This window comes from Saccopteryx leptura, chromosome 2 (assembly GCF_036850995.1).
Source record: "Saccopteryx leptura isolate mSacLep1 chromosome 2, mSacLep1_pri_phased_curated, whole genome shotgun sequence".
Lineage (NCBI taxonomy): Eukaryota > Metazoa > Chordata > Mammalia > Chiroptera > Emballonuridae > Saccopteryx > Saccopteryx leptura.
This window is the reverse complement of record NC_089504.1, coordinates 325218586-325244323: the sequence shown is the minus strand read 5'-3', so window position 1 is coordinate 325244323 and position 25738 is coordinate 325218586. Positions and strand designations below refer to the sequence as shown.

At 39.3% G+C, this 25738-nt stretch overlaps 1 protein-coding gene across 4 annotated transcripts in view; it reads right to left on the bottom strand.

Annotated features, from left to right (window-relative positions):
* Positions 1–25738, bottom strand: part of USP32 (ubiquitin specific peptidase 32) — a 178963-nt gene that overhangs the window by 38670 nt on the left and 114555 nt on the right. For 2 of the 4 annotated variants that reach the window (XM_066363173.1, XM_066363175.1), the window contains 10 exons: positions 21542–21701; positions 16680–16834; positions 14757–14838; positions 12844–12918; positions 7136–7274; positions 6771–6876; positions 4063–4236; positions 3403–3577; positions 2807–2958; positions 1459–1570 (listed from right to left, as the gene is read on the bottom strand). In XM_066363173.1, coding sequence (XP_066219270.1) covers positions 1459–1570; positions 2807–2958; positions 3403–3577; positions 4063–4236; positions 6771–6876; positions 7136–7274; positions 12844–12918; positions 14757–14838; positions 16680–16834; positions 21542–21701 — 1330 coding nt within the window. The remainder of the gene's footprint in view (positions 1–1458; positions 1571–2806; positions 2959–3402; positions 3578–4062; positions 4237–6770; positions 6877–7135; positions 7275–12843; positions 12919–14756; positions 14839–16679; positions 16835–21541; positions 21702–25738) is intronic. The other 2 variants (XM_066363174.1, XM_066363176.1) reach the window with 1 other exon arrangement.

The window sequence follows — 25738 nt, the reverse complement described above, 5'->3', positions numbered from 1 at the left end:
TTAGAGAAATAGAGAGGTGGGGGGAGAGATAGAACAGGGGGAGGAACAGGAAGCATCAATTCTCATATGTGCCTTGACCAGGCAAGTCTGGGGTTTCGAACTGGCGACCTCAGCATTCCAGGTCGATGCTTTATCCACTGCACCACCACAGGTCAGGCTATTTTTTAGAGAAGTTTTAAATTCACAAAATAAAGAAGGTACAGAAAATTTCCCACATACCCTTTGCCCCCACACATGCATAGGCTTCCCCATTAACAACCCCCGCCAGAGTGGTATATTTGCTACCACTGATGAAAGATGTTGCTTTTTAAATTAAAATAAAATGCACTTTCTTAGTCTCATTAGCTACATTTCAAGTGCTCAACAGTCTATGTGACTAGTGGATACTGTATTGGATGGGAAAGATTACAGAAAATTTCAGGCCCTGGCCTGTTAGCTCAGAGTGTCTTCCTGAAACACCACAGTTGTGGGTTCGATTCCAATCAGGGCACACACAGGAAGCAACCACTGAATACACAACTAACTGTAATAACAAATGAATGCTTCTCTCAATCTCTCTCTCTTTAGTTCTATCTTTGTTTCTCTAAATCAATAATATTTAAAAAAAAGAAAAAAGTATTATAGAAAATTTCTATCACTGCAGAGTTCTATTGGTCAGTGAAGATCTAAACAGAAAAGCAATATTAAAACACCCACCAACCCATCAGTCCTATCTATTAAGTGCCAATGAACGGAGTCTCATTTTCTCCGAAGCCCTTTATAATTGAGGAATGAATCTAATTATCAGCAGTATAAAAAAAAAATAAACCATATCAATGGCCAAAGGACTCATTAGATAACTTTATTGAATCATATGAGATATTAAATTCCTTTTTAGTCATATTTATTGTCATGTTTTCTTTTTTTTTTTTTTAATTTTTTTTTTTTTATTTATTCATTTTAGAGAGGAGAGGGAGAGACAGAGAGAGAGAGAGAGAGAGAGAGAGAGAGAGGAGAGACAGAGATAGAGAAAGGGGGAGGAACTGGAAGCATCAACTCCCATATGTGCCTTGACCAGGCAAGCCCAGGGTTTCGAACCGGCAACCTCAGCATTTCCAGGTTGACGCTTTATCCACTGCGCCACCACAGGTCAGGCCAATTGTCATGTTTTCTGATAGTATATTGTTCTCACACCATCTGTTCCCATGTTAGTATTAGATAAAAAGAGTAAAAAGAGAGCTGAATTCCAGTGGTACATTAACTCATTAACTATTTAGCTTTGTTACTTAGGTTCTCTGAATTTTAGGTTCCTCATTTACCAAATGAAGAATTTGAGTCAAATCATCACAAAGGTTTCCTTTAGCATCTAAAATTCTTTTGCTCTAATATCTTTAGCCCAAACAAATAGGAAAAGTATAATGAGCTTTAGACCAATATTTAAAGCTAAAATCATGAAAAGAAGCCCTAGTTCTATCCTACCTGTCTGTGTTGGACTAGAAGCTGAAATTGGAGATCCAGGGATTGGAACTTCAAATGCACACAAAAATCCATTCACAGAGAGTCGTACTTTTTGGTTGTCCTGTGGGAAATTCTATAGAAAAAGACAAAAGATGAGAAGAGAATATGTTTCAGATAAAAATGGAAAATGAACTCTGTGATATATTTGAAGCAAATATCTTAGATACTTTCATCACTAAACAAACAAGATAAATGAATAACATTTCTCAAATAACTAAAAGATGAAAGTTTGATAAATTAACTTCACTAACAAAACTGTTACCCTTTTTCGTAGAAAGCAAGCACATTGTGTATAATTGGTTTAAGTTTTGTCCTTTACTCCAGGCATCTAAACCCAAAATCTTCAGAGAGCTCATCTTTGCAATTACATATGAACAAAATGTCAATAAGGTAAGGGAGTTTGTTCAGAAATCTAAAGATGAATATAAATAATACCAATAGCAGGAGTTCAATTTAGGGTTGGCTATTTACTAAAGTGCTTGTTTCTCCAGCTGGTATGCAGGAAGATGTGATTTGTGTCACTTTGTCTTTATTCTCTAGACTCCCAGTGTGTGGAAAGGCCAGGTACACATATTCATACTAAAAAACACACATTCATAAATACATAAAATACATTAACCTAGGAAGAATTCTAGTGACCATGGTAACACAAAGAGCTACCAAGTGTATAGTGGCAGCAGCCACTGGGGGAGATCTATACTACAGTGACCATACCTAGGTCACTCCATACAGGTAGTCCTGGGCTTACATAATTCCCTTCTTTAAAAATACCAGAGGATAGAGCATCAGCTCTATCTGAAGACTCAGGTTCAAAACCCCAACGTTGCTGATTTAAGCACAGGCTCACCAGCTTGAGCGTGGTATTGCTGGCTTCAGTGTGGGATCAGACATGACCTCATGGTTGCTGGCTTGAGCCCAAATGTCACTGGCTTGAAGCCCAAGGTTGCTGGATTGAGCAAGGGGTGACAGGCTCAGCTGGAGTCCCCCAGTTAAGGCACATATGAGAAAGCAATCAATGAACAAATAAGGTGCCGTAACTATGAATTGATGCTTCTCATCTCTCTAACTTCCTGTCTGTCTCTCTCGCCCTCTCTCACTTAAGAAAAAAAAATACCACCATCTTTATTACTCCTTTATTCTGGCAGATAACCCTTTTAAGTTTCTGGGATGGAAAACTTGACAATTTTTTTTGTTCAGGTGTTGTTGCATTTTAATATCTCCCTTGGTCATTTAATATCATAATTAACTAAGAAAAGTACTCTTTGAAGGATGGAATCAAGGGCTTCCTAGAAAGAATAGTTAATATTACCTTTATGTTGGAACCATGTACTTCTGCAAGAAGGATCTGTTCTGATTTAAGTCCACAGAGATCACTCAGCTGTTTTTTTAAACCCGTGTACTTTTCATCCATATTCAGTCTTAGTCCGTAACGCACAGGGGTAGTACCATCCAACTTAATAACTAGTCAAGATAAAAAGATCTTTTATCAGTAAAAATGTAGATTTCACTGAAAGCTTTAAACTTGGAAATAGCAAACATTCCAATCTAGAAGTTTTATTTTTTATGTAAATACAACAGATGGTATTTAGTGATCATATTGAGTAAAAACATTTTTTTAAAATGTTCATCTGATATAGAAGTGTGAGTGGCTTTGCAAGATTTTAAAGAGAGTTTTCTGCATGTTTTAAACTAACAGAGTAATCAATAGGGACAAAAATGACCCACATTCCAAGTCTTTCAAATCTCAGATTATGTCTGAAATGAAGATTGCTAGATTACAACATGCTGACTACCAATTTTTATGAGAACATGTTATAAACAAATGATCATACCTACATATTCAGGCTGTTTGAATAAATTGAAATACAATGGAGTTCAATAATTTTTCAGAGTTTTGTGACCTACCTGTTATTTCTAAGTGCATATAACTATCCATTGGTAGTGGCAAAGATAAAAAATTGAATGGGTCAAATCGGACACTTATATGACCACATGTCTTGCATTTGACTTGGGACCTTAACTGTCCATGAAACAAATCTACAACAATTGATCTATTCCTTCTCAGATGGTTGTCCCAGGCCTATCAAGGAAAAAAATGAAAAGAAAATAATATTTTTTTTCAAAATTCAAAATAATAGTATTTCTACAAAATTCAAAGAAATCAAATGAATGAGGCTTAAATATCAAGAATATAATCCTTAACATTTATTTAAAATATAAAACTTTTTCTTTGTTCTCACCATGGTAACTGATAATAATTAAAGTTCTTTGTCCATTAAAAAGCAGACAGAATATACCTATTGGTCACTATATACATTACTTTAGCAATTATGGAGACTCTTGATGTTCTACTTAAATATTCCTACATCCTCTCCCAAAAGTATACAATGGAAAAGGTAACATTTTTCTGTTTTCAGTAAAGATGCTTTGTTTTGGCATTACCGCACAAAAATTAAGCAGAGAAATAAATTCCTATACTTTCACAGTAAAATTCTGATCACAGAATTTAAGCTGTGCAACACACATTAATCTATTGCTTACATTAGAAACTCAAACCTGACAAACCTCTGCAGCTACTTCCCAGTCTGGTCGGCCATCACTGTCCTTCAGTTCCACATATGGCTTTTCGTGTACTCGGTTGAGATCTTCATGGAGTCCATCCAAGAGAAAAGCCAGAAGTTCTTGTGAGTCTTGTTGCTGGAACCCATTAAATCTGGGAGCATATTTTGCTATGGTCCACTAGAAATATAAGAGAAATCAAACTCATTATTTGTCACTCCATAAAATTGGGAATGAGCCTTATCTGTGGTGGTGCAGTAGATAAAACACTGACGTAGAAGGCTGAGGTTGCCGGTTCGAGACCCCAGGCCTGCCCTGTCAAGACATATATGAGAAGCAATAATCAGTTGATGCTTCCTGCTTCCCTCCACCCCGCTTTCTCTCTCTCTCTAGTCAATAAATAAAATCTTAAAAAAAAAAACCCATTCGAATAGACATGCCCCATAATTCAATCAGAAGCATTATAAGAAGGTACATAGTGTGGTATTTAGTTTGTCTCTATTTCCTCAAATATACTTGGAATAATCATGAAAAATTTCTAATCTTAATCTCAAATAGAAAAAAAAAAGTATTTTTGCCAATACTGTATCCTAATTCAGCATCGTAAAAGCAAACAGTTCTTTAGGTACTTACGTGTTACTTAAGACAGGTAACAAAGAAATATTAAAATAGCATTTTCTCACATTAAAATGTTTTCCTTCCTTCCTTCCTTCCTTCCTTCCTTCCTTCCTTCCTTCCTTCCTTCCTTCCTTCCTTCCTTCCTTCCTTCCTTCCTTCCTTCCTCCCTCCCTCCCTCCCTCCCTCCCTCCCTCCCTCCCTCCCTCCCTCCCTCCCTCTTTCTTTCTTTTCTTTCTCTCTTTTTTTAAGTGAGAAAGACAGGAAGGATGAGAGATGAGAAGCATCAACTCATAGTTGCAGCACCATAACTGTTCATTAACTACTTCTCATATGTGTCTTGACTAGCGAGTACCAGCCAAGCCAACAACCTTGGGCTCAAGCCAGTGACTGTGGGTTTCAAGCCAGCAACCTCTGGGCTCAAGCCAGCGACTATGGGGTCATGTCCATGATCCCACACTCAAATCAGCAACCCTGGGCTCAAGTGGTAATCTTAGGGTTTCTTTTACAGTTAATCTTTCTTGTCTTGTTATATCCTAATTTTTATTATTAGAGGCAGAACAGCCTCATGTTTAACTGTGAGGACTTATTAACTAACTTGCAACCTTGGGCTAACTGTTCTTAGCCTTAGTTTCTCAGTGATAAAATGGGGAGAATAATATTACTTTATATTATAGGGTCACACAGAAGATTAAATGAGTTAATACACATAAAGTAATGAGAATAGTGCTTGGTAAGTGGTAGTCAAATTTTTAGCTATGATAAATATTAATTTTTTTTTTTAATTTTTTATTTATTTATTTATTTATTTATTCATTTTTAGAGAGGAGAGGCAGAGGGAGAGAGACAGAGAGGTAGCGAGAGGAGGGAGAGACAGAAGGGGGGAGGAGCTGGAAGCATCAACTCCCATATGTGCCTTGACCAGGCAAGCCCAGGGTTTCAAACCGGCGACCTCAGCATTTCCAGGTCGACGCTTTATCCACTGTGCTACCACAGGTTAGGCCGATAAATATTAATTTCTAACCTGAAACATTTTGCCTTGTTTTCTTTTTTAAATTAATGAATTAATTATTTTACAGGGACAGAGAGAGTCAGAGAGAGGGATAGATAGGGACAGACAGACAGGAACGGAAAGAGATGAGAAGCATCAATCATCAGTATTTCGTTGGACACCTTAGTTGTTCATTGATTGCTTTCTCATAAGTGCCTTGACTGCGGGCCTTCAGCAGACTGAGTAACCCCTTGCTTGAGCCAGTGACCTTGGGTCCAAGCTGGTGAGCTTTTTGCTCAAACTAGATGAGCCCGTGCTCAAGCTGGCGACCTCGAAGTCTTGAACCTGGATCCTCCGCATCCCAGTCCAACGCTCTATCCACTGCGCCACCGCCTGGTCAGGCAATTTTGCCTTGTTTTTTTTTTTTATTCATTTTTAGAGAGGAGAGAGAAAGAGACAGAGAGGGAAAGAGAGGAGAGAGAGACGGAGAGAGAGAGAAGGGGGGAGGAGCTGGAAGCATCAACTCCCATATGTGCCTTGACCAGGCAAGCCCAGGGTTTCGAACCAGTGACCTCAGCATTTCCAGGTTGACGCTTTATCCACTGCGCCACCACAGGTCAGGCTTTGCCTTATTTTTAAAGATAAAAATAACCCTAACTTCACTAAAATTCACTACAAGTGATAATAATATAAAATTTTATTCATTAATTACGTTTTATTCTGCTACTTAAAAAAATTCTAAAGACAAAACTTATAGGAATGTTAAAAATATATCATTAATTAAAATCAGAGGCTTACCATGTAGTTAGACTATTGTTAATAATTATGGTTAACAGAGCAAGATTTACTATATACAGAAGATTTTTGACCACTTAGTAAAATAAATGACATAACAAATATAGACTGTGCCTTTGATCTTTCCCCACCCATTCACTACATCCATAGCTATATTTTGCATATATTTAAACAAGTAAAAGTATTTGACATTGAGTTTATACCTAATGAAGCATCCAAAAACATTAAACTAAACATAAAAACCATGTAGAGAAAATAACTGCTTATTCAACTACTTAGGACTTAATACTTTAATATTATTTTAACTGCTTACCCGAAGCTTTAATGGGGCGACATTCTTCTGAGTTCCACTCCAAAGTTCCTGTACTAAATCCCCATAACATTTAGCCATATGCCCCTTCATACCAATAGGATTTGTCCTAAAAATTTGAGAGAAAAATTTGTTGCCAAGGGTTCTCGTAAATAACAATCATATGAGCACAAAAAATGCCTAGCATCAGTTTTCTAACAACAAAAATCTTTTTAAAACAAGGGAAGTATGCTCTTGCCCTTATTTAATACTAAATAGAACACATAAGGTAAGCTTTTTCTCTCCCATGATAAAGAAAAAGGAAATTTAGGCGATAATGAGTTCCTATCAAAGTTATAAAAAGAGGCGAATGACTCAAGAAAGATTACCTGTTGAGTTCATAAAGATGTCTCCCTGAGATAAAATACTGTGTCAGTGGCTGTGTGTTACTAACACACTGGATGCTTGAGTTCATGAAGCATGTGTTTCCCAGGTTACTCAGACCTGTGGCTCCCTTTTCTGTGGGAACTGAAACAAACAATATGCTGTAGTAAGATGTCATGGGCTAAACAGTTTCTTATATTTGATGCAATATTTTTATAACTTCTTTTTTTGTTAAGACCTTCATTCCTTTTTATGGCTAAATAATATTCTGTGTATGTATATGGCACTTTTTGTGTATCCATTCATTCATTTATTTATTTATTTTTTGACAGAGACAGAGAGAGGGACAGATGGGGCAGACAGACAGAAAGGGAGAGAGATGAGAAGCATCAATTATTCATTGGAGCATCTTAGTTGTTCATTGACTGCTTTTTCATATGTGCCTTGACAAGGGGTGGGGGGGCTACAGCAGAGTAAGCAACCTCTTTTCAAGCCAGCAACCTTGAGCTTAAGCCTTGAGCTTAATCATGTCTATGACCCCACGCTCAAGTCAGTGACCCTGTGCTCAAGCTGGTGACCTTGGGGTTTTGAACCTGGGTCCTTCGCATCCCAGTCGACTCTCTATCCATTGCACCACCACCTGATCAGGTTACATTCCTTTATTAATGGACACTGTTGTTTCCACATTTTGGCTTTTGTGAATAATGCTATAACAGATTTTGTTGTAAAATATCTGCATTTCTACTTTTTTTTTTTTGTATTTTTCTGAAGCTGGAAACGGGGAGGCAGTCAGACAGACTCCTGCATGCGCCTGACAGGGATCCACCTGGCACGCCCACCAGGGGGCGATGCTCTGCCCATCCGGGGCGTCGCTCTGTCACAACCAGAGCCACTCTAGTGCCTGGGGCAGAGGCCAAGGAGCCATCCCCAGCGCCCAGGCCATCTTTTGCTCCAATGGAGCCTCGGCTGCGGGAGGGGAAGAGAGAGACAGAGAGGAAGGAGAGGGGGAGGGATGGAGAAGCAGATGGGCGCCTCTCCTGTGTGCCCTGACTGGGAATCGAACCTGGGACTTCCGCATGCCAGGCCGACACTCTACCACTGAGCCAACCGGCCAGAGCCTGCATTTCTACTTTTTAAAAAAGATTTATTTATTTTTAGAGAGAGAGTAGAGAGAGACAGAGAAGTGGGGAGGAGCAGGAAGCATAACTGCCATATGTGCCTTGACCAGGCAAGCCTGGGGTTTTGAACAGGCAACCTCAGTGACCCAGGTAGACACTTGATCCACTGCACCACCACAGGGCAGGCCTGAGATTTTATTTTCAATTCTACTGGGTACATTCCTAGGAGTGAAATAGCTGAAGAATGTGGTAATTCTCTGTATAGCTTTTTGTGGAACCACCAAACTAATTTTTCCATAGTGGTTGAACCATTTTACATTCTAATAGCAATCTATGACCGTTCCAATTTTTTCATATCTTCACTAACACTTGTTATTTTTTTGTTTTATTTTCTTTTTTTCTTTTTTTTCAAGTAAGAGGAGGGGAGATAGAGACACAGACTCCCATATGTGTCAGGACCGGGATCCACCCGGCAACCCCAGTCTGGGACTGATGCTCTGCCCATCTGGGGCCAACCTCACAACTGAGCTATTTTTAGCACCTGAGGCAGAGGCTTGATAGACCCATCCTCAGTGTCTGGGGTCAATGCACTCAAACCAATAGAGCCATGGCTGTGGGAGTAGAGAGAGAACAAGAGAGAGACTGAGAAAAGAGGGAGCAGTAGACAAGCAGAAGGTCCCTTCTCCTGTGTCCCCTGACTGGAAATCAAACTCAGGACATACACATGCTGGGCCACCGCTCTACCACTGAGCCAACCAGCCAGGGCCATTTTTTGTTTTACTGATTATAACCATTTTAGTAGGTATGAAGTGTTATCTTATTGTGGTTTTGGTTGCACTTCCCTAATGAATAATGATGTTGAGCATCTCTATGTTCTTATTCCCAATTTGTATATATCCTATTTAAAGAAATGTCTATGAAAGTCTGATGGTCATTTTAAAATTGAATTGTCATTTCATAGTTATTTACATACTAGAGATAATAAACCTTTATCAGATATATGATTTGTAAATATTTTCTCCCAGTGTGGAAGTTGTCTTCACTTTTCTTATTAATGCCTTTGATATACAAGTTTTTAATTTTGGCCCTAGCGGGTAGCTCAGTGGATAGAGAGAAGTGACCATCTGCTTCTCTCTCCTGCCCTCTCCCTTTTCTCTCCCTCCTCCCCTCCCACAGCCAGTAGCTTGATTGGCTTGAACGTGGCCCCAGGCACTGAAGATAGCTTGGTTGGTCTGAGCAAATCAGCATCAGGTGCTAAAAATAGCTCAGTACTGGAACACCAGCCCCAGTGGGGTTGCTGGGTGGGTCCTGGCCAGGGTGCATGCGGGAGTTTGCCTATTTCCTGTCCTCTCACATAAAAATATAAAATAAAAAGTTTTAAATTTTGATAAAGTTTAATTTATCTGTTTTTCTTTTGTTGTTCCTGATATTGGTATCCTATCTAAGAATCCACTGCCATATTCTAGGTCATGAAGATTTACTTCTATGTTTTTTCTTCTTAGAGTTTTATGATTTTTAGGTTATTGATCAATTTTGATTTAATTTATATGTGAGGTAGCGGTTAAACTTTATTCTTTTGCATGTGGGAACCCAGTTAAAGTTGAATCATCTGTTAAAAGAGACTCTTCTTTCTCCATTGAATAGATTTAACATCCTAATAAAAAAATGAATTGATCATAGATATATGGGTTTATTTCTGGAATCTCAACTCTATTCCACTGGTCTATATTTCTATCCTTATGGCAAAACCACACTGTTTCGATTACTGTGGCTTTGTAAAAAGTTATAAAATTGGGAAGTTTAAGTATGCCAACTATATTCTTTTTCAATATTGTTCTGGCCATTTGGGGTTCTTTGCAATTCCAAATGAATTTTTACATTTCTGAAAAATAGGATTTTTGTTGTAACATTTTAAACCAGCTAAATGGAGCTAATATTTCTCTATTTGGTCTTGCAATAAATAAAGTAGAGGAGGCCCTGGCCAGATAGTTCAGTAGAGCATCATCCTCAAGTACAAAGGTTGATCCCTGGTCAGGGCATAAATGATAACAGCTCAATGTTCCTGTTGCTTTTTCTCCCCCTTCCTCTCTTATTGAAATCAATCAATAAAAATTTAAATAAATAAATAAATTAGAGGTTTATCATTGCATGTAATTGGCAGTCATGATGATCGATGCTCACTTGTGATCTAGAAGCATCAATGATTCTCTTTAATTGCTATGACAGGTTTTTTTTTAACTCAAACAATTCTCTCCTAGTGTTATGGCTTTAAAAATATATAAATTAGATCTTTCTCAGGCTATCTCTGAGAATGAACTGTTGGATCTATGAGGGTTGAATCCTTTTCTTTGTGCTTTTTATGAAAGCATTTTGCTTCCCTAGTTAGGCCATAAAAAGTTAATTGGTTCAGTGGTTACAAATCCTATCATTACTGGCCAGAGAGTGGATGTCGTGAATTGAAAAAACTTTTGGGTTGGAAAATTGTGGAGAGCTCTCATATTGGTATAATAACTATCCATTAAGAAACCCCTAATAAGATGAAAAGGCAGAGAGAAAGTTATAGAGTTCCCAATAACGTGGAAATTAATTTTTTTATTTTTTTGTGGCAGAGATAGAGAGAATCAGAGAGAGGGATAGATAGGGAAAGACAGACAGGAAGGGAGAGAGATGAGAAACATAATTTCTTCGTTGCAGCTCCCTAATTGTTCTTTGATTGATTTCTCATATGTGCCTAGGCCGGGGGGCTATAGCAGACCAAGTGACCCCTTGCTCGAGCCAGCGACCTTGGGTCCAAGCTGGTGAGCCTTGCTCAAACCAGATGAGCCTGCGCTCAAGCTGGTGACCTCAGGGTCTTGAACCAGGGTCCTTCGCATCCCAATCCGACGCTTTATCCACTGCGGCACCGCCTGGTCAAGCAAAAAAAATTTATTTAATATGTAAGGAAATATGTCTTAAAGCAAGTGGTAAATTATACCTTTGTAAGTGGTATAAAGACACTTACGTTTTTAACTATACCTGATCCCTCAAGATTTTGAAAACTCTTAATGATCACTTGTACCATGATAGAGAAGGCCCTCATCGTCTTTACTTGGTTTTTCCCGGCTGTGACTGTCCATGCATGAACCCCACACAACATCAATGACCTAGACATTAACACTGACCTAGAGTCAATAACTGCCCCACACTTGACCACAGATGCATATCTGGAGAGCTCCTTGGATTCTGACTTCTTTACTAATGTGGAATCAAACACCATTAGCTTTGTGGAAGAGGCCACTGAAGCCACAGCAAGTGTCACTGGTGATTACTCAGAATAGCCCATGACTGGAGCATTTGATGAGTTCAGTACCTCCACGAAAAGCAACAAGTTCATCTCAGTGCTTGTTTAAAAGGGAACAAATGTTCCACTGACAGCATCTACCACCATGCTACCCAATGCTTTCTAAGAAAATTCTGAGCTTCAGAACAAGCCTACAACTACAACTACACAACAGAGGACTGCATAACACAGAAAACTAGTGAAACAGCGCATAACCTTCTCGATCCAGAAGAAACAGCAAGGCATTGATCCTGGGCTGAGTGGAGAAATTGGACAGTTTGGGGGAGGAATATTTCTTAACCATTTCTTATATAGCATGAGTTCAATAAAGGTTTATTTGTATTGAAAATATACATGTGTACATATATACAGAGATATATATGTATACATGTAGATGTATAATTATATATATTATTACATATATATATATATATATATTTTTTTTTTAATTCAGTAAGAGAAGGAGGCAGAGACAGACTCTCGCATACGCCCCAACTGGGATCCTCAGCACCTGGGCCCAACTTGCTCCAATCAAGCCATGCTGTATGAGGGGAAAAGAGAGAAAAAGAGAGAAAGAGAGAGAAAGAGAGAGAGAGAGAGAGAGAAGTGAGAAGGGGAGGGGTGGAGAAGCAGATGGGCTCTTCTTCTGTATGTCCTAATCAGGAATCAAACCCAGGATATCCACACGCTGGGCTGAAGCTCTACCACTGACCCGACCAGGGCTAAATATATATATAAAATATATATAAATTATTTAATTGCAAGGTTAGAAAGAAATTTACATTTATTTTATTTATTTTTTTACAGAGACAGAGAGAGAGTCAGAGAGAGGGATAGATAGGGACAGACAGACAGGAACGGAGAGAGAGATGAGAAGCATCAATCATCAGTTTTTCATTGCGACACCTAGGTTGTTCATTGATTGCTTTCTCATATGTGCCTTGACCGTGGGCCTTCAGCAGACCAAGTGAACCCCTGCTTGAGCCAGCGATCTTGGGTCCAAGCTGGTGAGCTTTGCTCAAACCAAATGAGCCCGCGCTCAAGCTGGTGACCTCGGGGTCTCGAACCTGTGCTCTCCGCATCCTAATCTGATGCTCTATCCACTACGCCACCGCCTGGTCAGGCATAAATTAGAAAGAAATTTGATGCTTCAGTAAAAAGAAAAATAAGGATGGGGGGCTAGAAAGCCAAAAACTGTTAACACTTCAAAAGTTGAGAGGTTAAAAAAATAACTTTAAGATAAAATCTATTTATAAATAATACACTGAAGACTTACCCTTGTGTCTGTCTATTTTACTACTGTTTGCTATAAAGGACATTTCCTCAGGCCAACTCATATCTTTGTTTCGAACTGGAAAAACAGAGTTAGGAATGTGTTAATTTCTTATCCACTGAAATCACACCCACTCAACAGCTTCTGTTAAAAAAAAAAAGTTATTTCTAAACCAGAAACTAAAAAGGAAAAAAATCAAGTTATTTTTAGTAAGTGACTCTGAAACCATTCCAACTCTTTATATTGGGAACTTCATAGTCACTTTGTGAGGACCCTCAGAGAAAGTCAGGATATGAACTCTGGATTTCATGAGAAACTGCAAGCAGCGCCAGCTTCCCTGTGCTGGGCAAGCCTTTCCTGGGGCCAGCTTCCCCAAACGTTTGGCTAGCTTAGCCTTGGTTCCTAGGTGCTTCTAGGTCAGGCGCCCAGAATATTGCCTTTTAGGGCACGGGCTTGCTAACACAGCAAATTGACATCACTGCACACATGTATTGATGAAATATTAGTACCTAGCTAATATTGTCTGTACGTCCTATATACAGTGTGTCCGTAAAGTCATGGTGCACTTTTGACCGGTCACAGGAAAGCAACAAAAGACGACAGAAATGTGAAATCTGCACCAAATAAAAGGAAAACCCTCCCAGTTTCTGTGAAATGATGTGGCAGCATGTGTGCATGCATGCGCAGATGATGACGTAACACCGTGTATACAGCAGAGCAGCCCATGGCTATGCCAGTCGAGATGTGGATGGTATAGAGGAAAGTTCAGTGTGTTCTGTGGCTCGCTAAATTCGAATCCGTGACCAAAGTGCAACGTGAATATCGGCGCGTATAACGAAGCACCACCACATAGGATTAACATTACTCGGTGGGATAAGCAGTTGAAGGAAACCAGCAGTTTGGTGGAGAAACCCCGTTCTGGTAGGCCATCAGTCAGTGACGAGTCTGTAGAGGCTATACGGGATAGCTACCTAAGGAGCCCTAAAAAATCTGTGCATGAGCCACATTGAACTGCACTGAATAGGTATGAAACTGGGAGAGTTTTCCTTTTATTTGGTGCAGATTTCACATTTCTATCGTCTTTTGTTGCTTTCCTGTGACCGTCAAAAGTGTACCATGACTTTATGGACACACTGTATACCCGCACCTGCACTAGTAGTCTAGGAGTAAAAGAATGAAGCAAGAACGAAGACTTGAAGCATGCATGACATGCCCTCCAGCTTTTTTTCACCTTGAGGATTTCACCTCCAAAATCATCCCTTGTGGAGCAGGTGTGTTCTGACACACTTATTTAGAATTAGTAAGCTATTCTTTCAATTACTTACCCGAAGTAAAATTATACTGAATAATCTACAGAAGTAATTAAAACTCTTAAAGTTAATACATTAGAACTATTACAATTTTCTTAAATTGAGACAATTTATAAGAGTAATCTATTCATTTTAATACAAAGGCAGCTATAGTGTTTCCATAAATCTTGATGGGAAAAGACACACTTTAAGTTTTCAAAGACAAGTTTATAAATCTATGTGTGAATATACAAGTAAACTCTGCTGGTGAGTGGCCAGTGTTGATAACTAATGAGAGGCTGTGCCAATATCTATAAAAGAAAATTAGTCTCCTTATTCAAACTCAAAGAGATAGCTTGAAAATTTTAAGAACTTTGTAGACTAATAACTAAATTAGTTTCTATTTACTATTTTCACCCCTCGCCAGATAATGAATGTAGACATATTTTTCTTTTAAAGTAATCTAAATAATATGTAGGACTATAGAAATACTTAATGGGTTTTCTTTACCATAAATAATATAATGATAAAATAAAAGTTGAAAAATTATAAAATGGATTATTAGTAACTAAATCTTCAAATTGTCCCCCCATATATCTAATGTACATGCATGTTTCCTTCTTGTACCTTCAATTACCAGGTGCTGTTCATCTTGAATTTTCAAATATTCCAATCTATGATCTTCATCATCCAAAAGAGTAAGGTAATTCTGTGTAAGGAGGAGGAAATTTTTCTGTTAATTTGATTAATAAACTTGAAACAAATATGGAAATAAAAATGAGTGACAATTAATAATGCCCTTGTAGTTACATAACCCATGTGACAGATATTAGGCATACTATAGTTCAGAAATTCTTACAATTTAGGTGGAAAAATAATGTATACTTCATAAACGTGTACTTCATATCTTTAAAACATTTACCGGTACATAGAATTTTGGGGAGACCATAAGAAGACTCATCTCATATCAAACCAAATTCACTGAGATTTAGATTTTCAAAAGAGCCTTCAGAAATGTTCTTTAGTATCTAGTATGAAATGCAATAAATGTGCTTGTGATCAAGATGGACCTTACTAGGCACTAAAAACATAAAACCAAATGTCACGTAGTAAAATTATACATTTTTGTTTATGCTCACCTTAAAATACTCACATAATTAATTCATTTAATCCTTACAACTTCCCAAAGGGAGATACTATTATTTTTCCCATTTGTTCATGAGAAAACCAAGAGAGAGAGAATCAAGTAACTTTCTCTTGGTTATAATTAACAAGTGACAGAGCTAGGATTTAATCCCTGGTTGTGTGGCTCCAGGAGCTGTGGTCTTAGTGGTACCAAAGGAGGATATAAAAAAGAAGGAACTAGGGAATAGAGAATGATTAAAACTACTTATGATTCAATTTCAGATTATAGCGTATTTCCCCATGTATAAGACGCACCTTTTCCCCAAAAAATTTGGGGTCTAAAAACTGGGTGCATTGTATACAGTGGTTGTAGATTTTTTTTACTTGCATTTCTTGCTTTTTGGTGCTTGTTTTTGCGCTCATTGTTGAAGACAGTGATTTGTCATCAGACACAATTAAAGACAAGCTAATGAATGGATGTTCTGACAGTGATGAGGACTTGTATGAATTTTATTATGAATAAAACTTGAGTTCAATAACTTTATGTAATACATTTATTTTTTTCAAATTTTGGGCCCCAAAATTAAGGTGCATCTTATACATGGGGAAATATGGTAATCAGAAAACAATGCATATTAAGCAATTAACAAAACTTCTTCTGAGGAAAACAAAAGTTAGGGGTCAGACAATGAAAAGGAAGAATGTTAATTATATACTTTTGTATTGTTTGAATTTTTTTTAATGTGTATGTTACTTCAAAACAAAAACTAGTTAAAGAAAGATACTTTGTTACTTCATAACAATAATCTTTATAAGATGGTACTGTCCACGATGATCAAGTGGTATTGTGAATTTCAGGTGACACATATCTACATGTATGCATATAGTATTTTATTTTATTTATTTATTTATTTTTCTGAAGCTGGAAATGGGGAGAGACAGTCAGACAGACTCCAGCATGCGCCCGACTGGGATCCACCACCTGGCATGCCCACCAGGGGCAATGCTCTGCCCCTCCAGGGCGTCGCTCTGCCGCGACCAGAGTCACTCTAGCACCTGGGGCAGAGGCCAAGGAGCCATCCCCAGCGCCTGGGCCATCTTTGCTCCAATGGAGCCTTGGCTGCGGGAGGGGAAGAGAGAGACAGAGAGGAAGGAGGGGGCGGGGTGGAGAAGCAAATGGGCGCTTCTTCTGTGTGCCCTGGCCGGGAATTGAACCTGGGTCCCCTGCACGCCAGGCCGACGCTCTACCACTGAGCCAACCGGCCAGGGCCTGCATATAGTATTTTAAAAGATGAAGTTTTCACTGAGCCCCTCAGAATGGTTTTGGCATAATTACTGCAGACAACAACTGCATATTCATGAAATATCGATTTAACATGTGCTCTCTGAGTGGAGATGCCTTCATGACTCTGAGATGCCTCTTACCTCACTGTTGTATAGCCACAGGCGCATATCTTCCTCTTTGATGCGCAGCCTCTGAGACAGATATTCATGAATTTCCTTGATGGTCTGCATTCGACTAAAACAGCCTGTGTAGGCTAAGACCCGCTTTAATGGAGCATTTGGAGAAGGTACATTTCCTATGTTATAGTAATCATAATAGGGAAAAGACATGTTAATAAAAAGCACCCCTCAGCAATGGGGACCATACTATTTTAGGAATTAATGATGAAAAAATGAGATTTAGAGGTTTAATAATTTTATAAATTAAGAAGCTTTAAAATAAAACGTTAAAATGAAGACAGAAGACCCAAGTATCAGAGTGAGTCCAAAGCCTTAACTTTAAAAAGAAGCAACAAAATCACAAGAGGCCCAAATAACGGGCAGGGCTCAGATCCCAGAAGAGTGGCAAATAGAAACAAACCATAGATAGGCAACAGTATCTTCGTTGCTCTCAGTTGGGTCACACTCAATAGCAAAACCAAAACCCGGTATATAAATGGAAAAGGTAAAATGGGATTGAATTTGAAATTCACAGATACATAATTGGATTCACCTGATTCACTTTCTTCAAATAAACTGTCTTTGAATTACTAATCCCATCACTCTCAGACATTAAGAGGCCCAATCACCTAAAATACTGGTACAACTACACAAAAAATTTTACTTAAAATTCTAAGTAGGCATATACTCTATGTGATCAAACACAGCTTATTTATTTATTTAATTATTTTGCGAGAGGAGGGGAGACAGTGAGGCATGCTTCTCAACTGGGATCCACCTGGGGTCAATGCTATTTTTAGCACCTCAGTTTGATGCACTCAAATGGAGCTATCCTCAGTTCCCAGGGCCATACTAGAACCAATCCAGCCACAGGCTGTGGGAGACAAAGAGAGAGAGAGAAGAAAGAGAGGGAGGGGAGGAGAAGCAGATGGTTGTTTCTCCTGTGTGCCTGACTAGGAATTGAATCCAGGACATCCATATGCCAGTCCAACACTCTATCCACTGAGTCACCAGCCAGGGCTCCAAACACAGCTTTAAAGTAAAGCCAAGAAGTTTCCCGGAAAATAAGTTGCCCCATTGAAAGGTAGAAGCAGGTGAAAAATCACAGGGCCTGCCTGCCCATTAAGATGGCAGCGGACATGACCTTGAATTCCTGAAAGGCTCAAGGTGGAAACAATAAAAACGGCAATAAGGGGGAAAAGAGTGAAGGAAGAATATGTCAAGTCTAACCACATACTTCAAAAAAGAAGGGGGCTAAAATAGTAAGAGATTATGGAAATCAAAGATAGGATACTAAAACAATCAAACAACCTGGTTAAACTATTCAGGCAAAAATCCAGACAAAGCTATAGCTTAAAATGGTCATCTCTCGTATATGGGAGGTTATAGTTTATTGAGAAACCCCAAACAAAATAAACGTACTATATGGATATAATCCATCTAGTGTATAATTATACATTCTAGGTAGTTTTCCACCTGTTGGGCAGATAAAATATATTATGCTCACTTTGTTAAAGATGGCGCTGCCCACGTGGAAGCTCATCGCCCAGGTGATTGCTTGGGATAGGCGTGATTATGTTAATATGTGTTGGGGAGGGCTTTCACGCCAAAAGGTTTTATTTATTTATTTATTTTTGTAATTTTCTGAAGCTGGAAACGGGGAGAGACAGTCAGACAGACTCCCGCATGCGCCCGACCGGGATCCACCCGGCACACCCACCAGGGGGCAACGCTCTGCCCACCAGGGGGCAATGCTCTGCCCCTCCGAGGCGTCGCTCTGTTGCGACCAGAGCCACTCTAGTGCCTGGGGCAGAGGCCCAGGAGCCATCCCCAGCGCCGGGGTCATCTTTGCTCCAATGGAGCCTTGGCTGCAGGAGGGGAAGAGAGAGACAGAGAGGAAGGAGAGGGGGAGGGGTGGAGAAGCAGATGGGCGCTTCTCCTGTGTGCCCTGGCCGGGAATCGAATCCGGGACTTCTGCACGCCAGGCTGACGCTCTACCACTGAGCCAACCGGCCAGGGCACGCCAAAAGGTTTTAAAAGGAAGAAAGATTGCATTGTTCCCGGAGAAGAGTGATTGTGTTCTAGGAGGAGGGCAGAGAGCAGGGAGGAGAGGAGAAGCAGCCAAGATGGTGGAGTGCTGAAGGAGAAGCCAGTTTGTGCAGAGAGGAGGAGGAGATGGGGAACAGAGGCGAATAAGTCTGGTGAGCTAGAAACCTTTGATTCTAGGAAACTTAGTAAGTCAGTAGCTTTTTGAGATCTGAATGAATGGGTTTTGGAGCCCAGTGTGTGTTTTTACCTGCCTGCCGGGTGCAAGCTAGGATTAAAGATAATGGCCCACCAGTTCTTGGCTCCGTTGTTTCATTACTATCTGTCCGAATCAAATATGAACCTGCATGGGCCAGGCGGCTGTGATGGTGGCCGTGGCTACTGGCTTTACACCACCCCTTCAGTAGTGACTTAGTTTTAGTCCTCTTATTAAATGCACTTTGAGTCCTTACCTACTAAATAAAGCAAGGGAAAAAATATCGGCATCATCTGCTTTTTTAGAGCTTTCAAAAAGAATTCACTCCCCTAAAACAGGCTAAAAAAATCATCTAAGAAACAATGACTTCTGTAGACTTCTTTTTTTTTTTTTTTTTTTAACAGAGGCAGAGATAGACAAGGACAGACAGACAGGAACGGAGAGAGATGAGAAGCATCAATCATCAGTTTCTCATCAGTTTCTCGTTGCGCGTTGCGACTTCTTAGTTGTTCATTGATTGCTTTCTCACATGTGCCTTGACCACGGGCCTTCAGCAGACCGAGTAACCCCCTGCTGGAGCCAGCGACCTTGGGTCCAAGCTAGTGAGCTCTTTGCTCAAGCCAGATGAGCCCGCGCTCAAGCTAGCGACCTCGGGGTCTTGAACCTGGGTCCTTCCGCATCCCAGTCCAACGCTCTATCCACTGCGCCACCACCTGGTCAGGCTGTAGACTTTTCTGTCAAAAAGGCTACTTTTAAGTCATAACTGTGTCAAGGTTTGTATACTTGTCACTACAGAAAGACTAAAAGAGCCTAGTAAACCACTGTAATAAATTGAGTAATGAAAAAGATGAAAACGATGTTATGGCAGAACAAATCCCAACCATGATCAATTTAAATTTTTTATTTTATTAAATTAAAAAAAAATTTATTGATTTGAGAAAGAGAGTTTAGAGAAACATCAATTTGTTGTTCCACTTATTTATGCATTCATTGGTTGATTCTAGTATGTGCCCTGCTGGAGATCAAACTCCAACCTTGGTGCCCTGGGACAACGCTTGAGCTACCCAGCCAGGGCCATGATCAATTTTAAACACATAGCAAAGCAAATCTTTTACTATCAGAAAGCAAAAGATAATCTCTAAAAGAAAACAAAAGAGCAAATTTCTCTAATTATACATCAGAGGATTAGTTATAAGATTACAGCAAGAAAGCATATTTTTATAAACTTCAAAATGATTAATGATTGATTTCACAACTAATTAGTAAGAAATAAAATGTCAAATTATGAACAAATTTGGAGCATAATAACTAATCAGTTCTAGGATTCAGAAGCATTTGCAAATGTAGTATTCAAGTCAATTTCTATTGTTCTAAGCCATGTAAGAAATTTATTTGAATTCTAGACAGTTTTTATAGCACAGTTCATTAAGCAGGCAGCCACTTATTATACATAATTTTGTGCTCTTAAATAGCATCAACAGATCTTGTGAAATTTACAGAGCAGCAAAAATCTAGGATCAGCACAAGAGTTGCAAAGAATACTTACTAAAAGCGCAACAACACATCTTGCCTCTCATGTTATCTTTCAAAGAGAATCAAAAAAAGATATGTGCTATGGGTGCCATGGAATCAAGGCAAATACTTTTATTTAGTGGAAAATTAAATCAAGAAAGTTTCATAGATTGTCTAACTGTTCCTTGACTTTGATGTTTTCCCCAAAGACAAAGTTTGGTTAGGCAGAGACTACTACTTTGCTACAATTCTTGTCAAACAACATGTGTAAGAATCTCCATAAATTATCTGAATATAACCTTTAAGGAAAACATTAAACTAAGCCTATTTGACTTCAAAGGTAGGATGATAGGTTAGGGTTTGAGTTCATAGATAGTTCTTGCATACTAAGTTATATTAATTATAATAACATTGTGGAATTGTTAACACAAAGTCTGAATTCATTACTTCTGTTGAAGAACAATTTCAAATATTTGCAAAGCAAAAACAGAGCAAGCCCTGCCCATCAATAAAACTTAACTTCATAGAGATATCAAAGGGGAACTTTTTACATGTAATACATTAAAATGGGAACTTGTCATTCTGGCAGGTTTGATGCTTTACACAGCAAATGTGCCACTTTCATTTTTAAAAATATATACTTTGCTTTGTATTACCTGTCTCAAAAGAGACAGGCTCCTTGGATTGAGTATGAAAAATCTATCATGTTTTGTCAAAAAAAAAAAAAAATTGCAAAAGAAATCACTTCTAAAAATTTGGAGTTGAAAAGAAATCATTCATTGATTGATTGGCTGACTTAACTTAGGTCAAGCAAATAATTCACAATGGCTTGTTCTCAAAGAAATAAAGTATGTAAAATTTATTTCTATTTATTATGGCTGTATTTTTACAAACCAGGCAAGGAAACCACTCTTTCAATTTGCTACTGAGAGTTTCCCTCTAACCCTGTCTACTCTTGCGCATGACCATAGATTTAAGCCCCAAAGTTGATTTACTGGTATACTAGCACCAGATTTTGAACAACTTGATTTTTTTGTTTTTGTTTTTTTTTAAGGAAATGCATGATATTCTTGCTGCATTCTTAAGTTACCTCTTGGGAAATGCTGAGGAAACATTCTCAGGCTCATCATACCCATATTCACCCAGATGTTAGACTGCTGAGTCCGAGTAGCAGGCTGCTGTCTCAGGAACAGAAGATACCGAGGAAATAATTCCAGCTCTGGGATTTCTGTCTTGCTATTCCTGATTACCTGTTGTTTTAAAAGATATAAAGTGATCAATGTAAAGGAAAAACAAAACTCGCAATTTTTATCTAACTTCTGAGATTTATTTTTTAATTTTTATTATTTAAAAAAATTTTTAAAGGTCATTATTTATTCATTTTGGAGAAGAGAGAGAAGATGGAAGGAGCAGGAAGCATCAACTCCCATATGTGCTTTGACCAGATAAGTGCAGGGTTTCGAACCAGCAACCTCAGCATTCCAGGCTGATGCTTTATCCACTATGCTGCCACAAGTCAAGTCAAGCTGAGATTTTTTTTAAACTATAAGGTTCAATAGGTTCACTACTTGTATTTCAGTTAGTTATTACAACAATTAATAAATTTAAATTACATCAGTTTACATACACCCAAGTTTCTGCTCCTACATCTTCTAAGAATTCCTGTTGGGTATTTTCCCCCTTTCATTGAAAAGCAGTAATATCAAAACTACATAATATTAAAATTTTTTTTAACTTAAATATTAATTTTACTATCGTCATACTATAACTCTTTTCACTTTTACATATATCATGCATATAAATGATGGTCTTTTAAAAGATAAATTCTTTTTTTTTTGTATTTTTCTGAAGCTGGAAACAGGGAGAGACAGTCAGACAGACTCCCGCATGCACCCGACCGGGATCCACCCGGCACGCCCTCCAGGGGCAACGCTCTGCCCACCAGGGGGCAATGCTCTGCCCCTCCGGGGCGTCGCTCTGCCGCAACCAGAGCCCCTCTAGCGCCTGGGGCAGAGGCCAAGGAGCCATCCCCAGCGCCCGGGCCATCTTTGCTCCAATGGAGCCTTGGCTGCAGGAGGGGAAGAGAGAGACAGAGAGGAAGGAGGGGGTGGGGGTGGAGAAGCAAATGGGCCCTTCTCCTGTGTGCCCTGGCCGGGAATCGAACCCGGGTCCCCCGCACTCCAGGCCGACGCTCTACCGCTGAGCCAACCGGCCAGGGCCTAAAAGATAAATTCTTAGGGCTAGAAGTTACAAGTCAAAAAGTGTAGAAGTATTCATGCCATTAACTATATCGGTCATACTGTCACACAAAGTGAAGCAATTTACAATATTCCCCAAAATGTATGAATGTACTACTCTTCACAAAATCTTATCACTGAATATCATTTAAAAAATACCCTGTTGGCTGAATACATATAAAGAGTATTATACATTTACTTAAAATTTTATTTCCTATATTAGTAGCAAAAATAACAAAAATTTCCATTAAATATTTACTATCTGTGTTCTAAATATTACTATCTGTGTATTTGGTGTGATCATATGTTGTTTATCTATGATTAAAACAACTAACTTAGACGTACAAAACTGAGATTCAGGATTTTTCTGTAACCCCCTCCAATAACCTATTTGTCTATCTAAAGATACATGAAAACATTTCATTATCAAAATATTGCTTCAAGAGTTTTAAGAGTAGTACATTGTTCATTTAGAATTCTAAAAGGATAATAAGGCTAATAGTGAAACTCTTTAAAACATAAAATCCTATACAATTTTTTTTTACTTTTTAAAAATTAACTTGAGAAAGACAGAGACAAACAATGATTTGTTGTTTCACCCCTTCATGCATTCATTCATTGACCCTCGTATGTGCCCTGACCAGGGATGCAAAACCACTTCTTTGGCTTATGGGGACAATGCTGCAAGAAACTGAGCAACCTGGTCAGGGCAAAATCCTGCAGAATTTTAATACAATAGTCTGAAGTAACTGGGCATTATTTTATTTCCCTTTGCCCTAGTAACCAAGATCTTCTTCAACACAGCTTTTTTTTTTTAATCAGCTGTTCTTTCTTTATTTATTTTTTTAATTTATTCATTTTAGAGAGGAGAGGGAGAGACAGAGAGGAGAGACAGAGAGAGAGAAGGGGGGGAGCTGGAAGCATCAACTCCCATATGTGCCTTGACCAGGCAAGCCCAGGGTTTCGAACCGGCGACCTCAGCATTTCCAGGTCAACGCTTTATCCACTGTGCCACCACAGGTCAGGCTACAGAGCATTTTTTTTTTTTTTTTCTTTTCCTTTTTCTGAAGCTGGAAACAGGGAGAGACAGTCAGACAGACTCCCGCATGCGCCCGACCGGGATCCACCCGGCACGCCCACCAGGGGCGATGCTCTGCCCACCAGGGGGCGATGCTCTGCCCATCCTGGGCGTCGCCATGTCGCGACCAGAGCCACTCTAGCGCCTGAGGCAGAGGCCACAGAGCCATCCCCAGCGCCCGGGCCATCTTTGCTCCAATGGAGCCTTGGCTGCGGGAGGGGAAGAGAGAGACAGAGAGGAAAGCGCTGTGGAGGGGTGGAGAAGCAAATGGGCGCTTCTCCTGTGTGCCCTGGCCGGGAATCGAACCCGGGTCCTCCGCATGCTAGGCCGACGCTCTACCGCTGAGCCAACCAGCCAGGGCCAGAGCATTTTTTAATACCAAGAGGGGACAGTAAATAAATTAAAAAAAATAATGCAACAAACCAAACCTTTAGAACTATTTCTTAAAAATACTCTGCATGTTTTGATATGCTAGAGCATGGAACTTGGAAGCTCCAACTGGGAGCTTTCTCAACTCTTATTTAAATGGTAAGCAGTAAGAGGGACTCTTCTGGACACTCTCCTATAGGGCCACTGGAAGAAAATACTCTGTCCACTTCAGGATAGGCACTAACAGCTGTAAAGTTAACTATAATTTCTTAGGAAGTGTGATGAAGAGAAAGATAACTCAGCTGTAGTTGTAAAGCTATATAAAAATATACCTTTGGTAAAATCTGAACTGATAATAAAGTTATTTTTATAATTGTATCTTGCTTTCCAAGATAATAAGTGGCTTTATGAGCAAGTTAAAGATTAATTTTTTTGTGTGTATTTTTCCAAAGTGAGAATTGGGGGGAGGCAGACAGATAGACTCCTGCATGAGCCCGACTGGGATCCACCCGGCATGCCCACCAGGGGGTGATGCTTGGCCCATTGCTCCGCTGCAACTGGAGCCATTCTAGCACCTGAGGTGGAGGCCATAGAACCATCCTAAGCACTTGGGCCAACTTTGCTCAAATGGAGCCTTTGCTGCGGGAGAGGAAGAGAGAGACAAAGAGAAAGAAGATGGGGAAGGGTGAAGAAGCAGATGGGCGCTTCTCCTGTGTGCCCTGGCCAGGAACTGAACCCGGAACTCCCACATGCCAGGCCGACCGCTCTACCGCAGAGCCAACTGGCCAGGGCTAATAAATTTTTATAAACATATTTATTTATATTTTAATTATTTTTGTCTATGAACTTGTTCAATTTCAATGACAACCAGCAAATCGTAAGTGCAATTCCATGTACAGGAATTTATCTTAAAAATATCATTACATAGGTTTGGGAAGAGGATGTTCACCAGAAAATTGTTTTAAACACTAAGAGCTAAAGGCAAATGAAATATCCATTAGTAGGTGATTAGTCAATAAATTATGATTTATGTACATATCTGTGCATTTGTATATGTATGCAATGTATATAAACATTAATTATAAAAAATGGTATAAATACAAATTTATTAACCTAGAAAGATATCAATAGCACCTGTGTTAGATTGAAAACAGCAAATCACAAAACATTAGATATAATATGATTCAATTTTATTAAATTATCCACACATATCTATATTTGTATATGAATAGGTACAGAGGAATGTTTGGAAAGATGCACACAAAATGTTAATAATGGTTATTTCTTATTTTTTTATATTAATGGTTATTTCTTTTTTTTTTTTTTGTATTTTTCTGAAGCTGGAAACGGGGAGAGACAGTCAGACAGACTCCCGCATGCGCCCGACCGGGATCCACCCGGCACGCCCACCAGGGGCGAGGCTCTGCCCACCAGGGGGCAATGCTCTGCCCCTCCGGGGCGTCGCTCTGCCACTCCAGTGCCTGGGGCAGAGGCCAAGGAGCCATCCCCAGTGCCCGGGCCATCTTTGCTCCAATGGAGCCTTGGCTGCGGGAGGGGAAGAGAGAGACAGAGAGGAAGGAGGGGGAAGCAAATGGGCACTTCT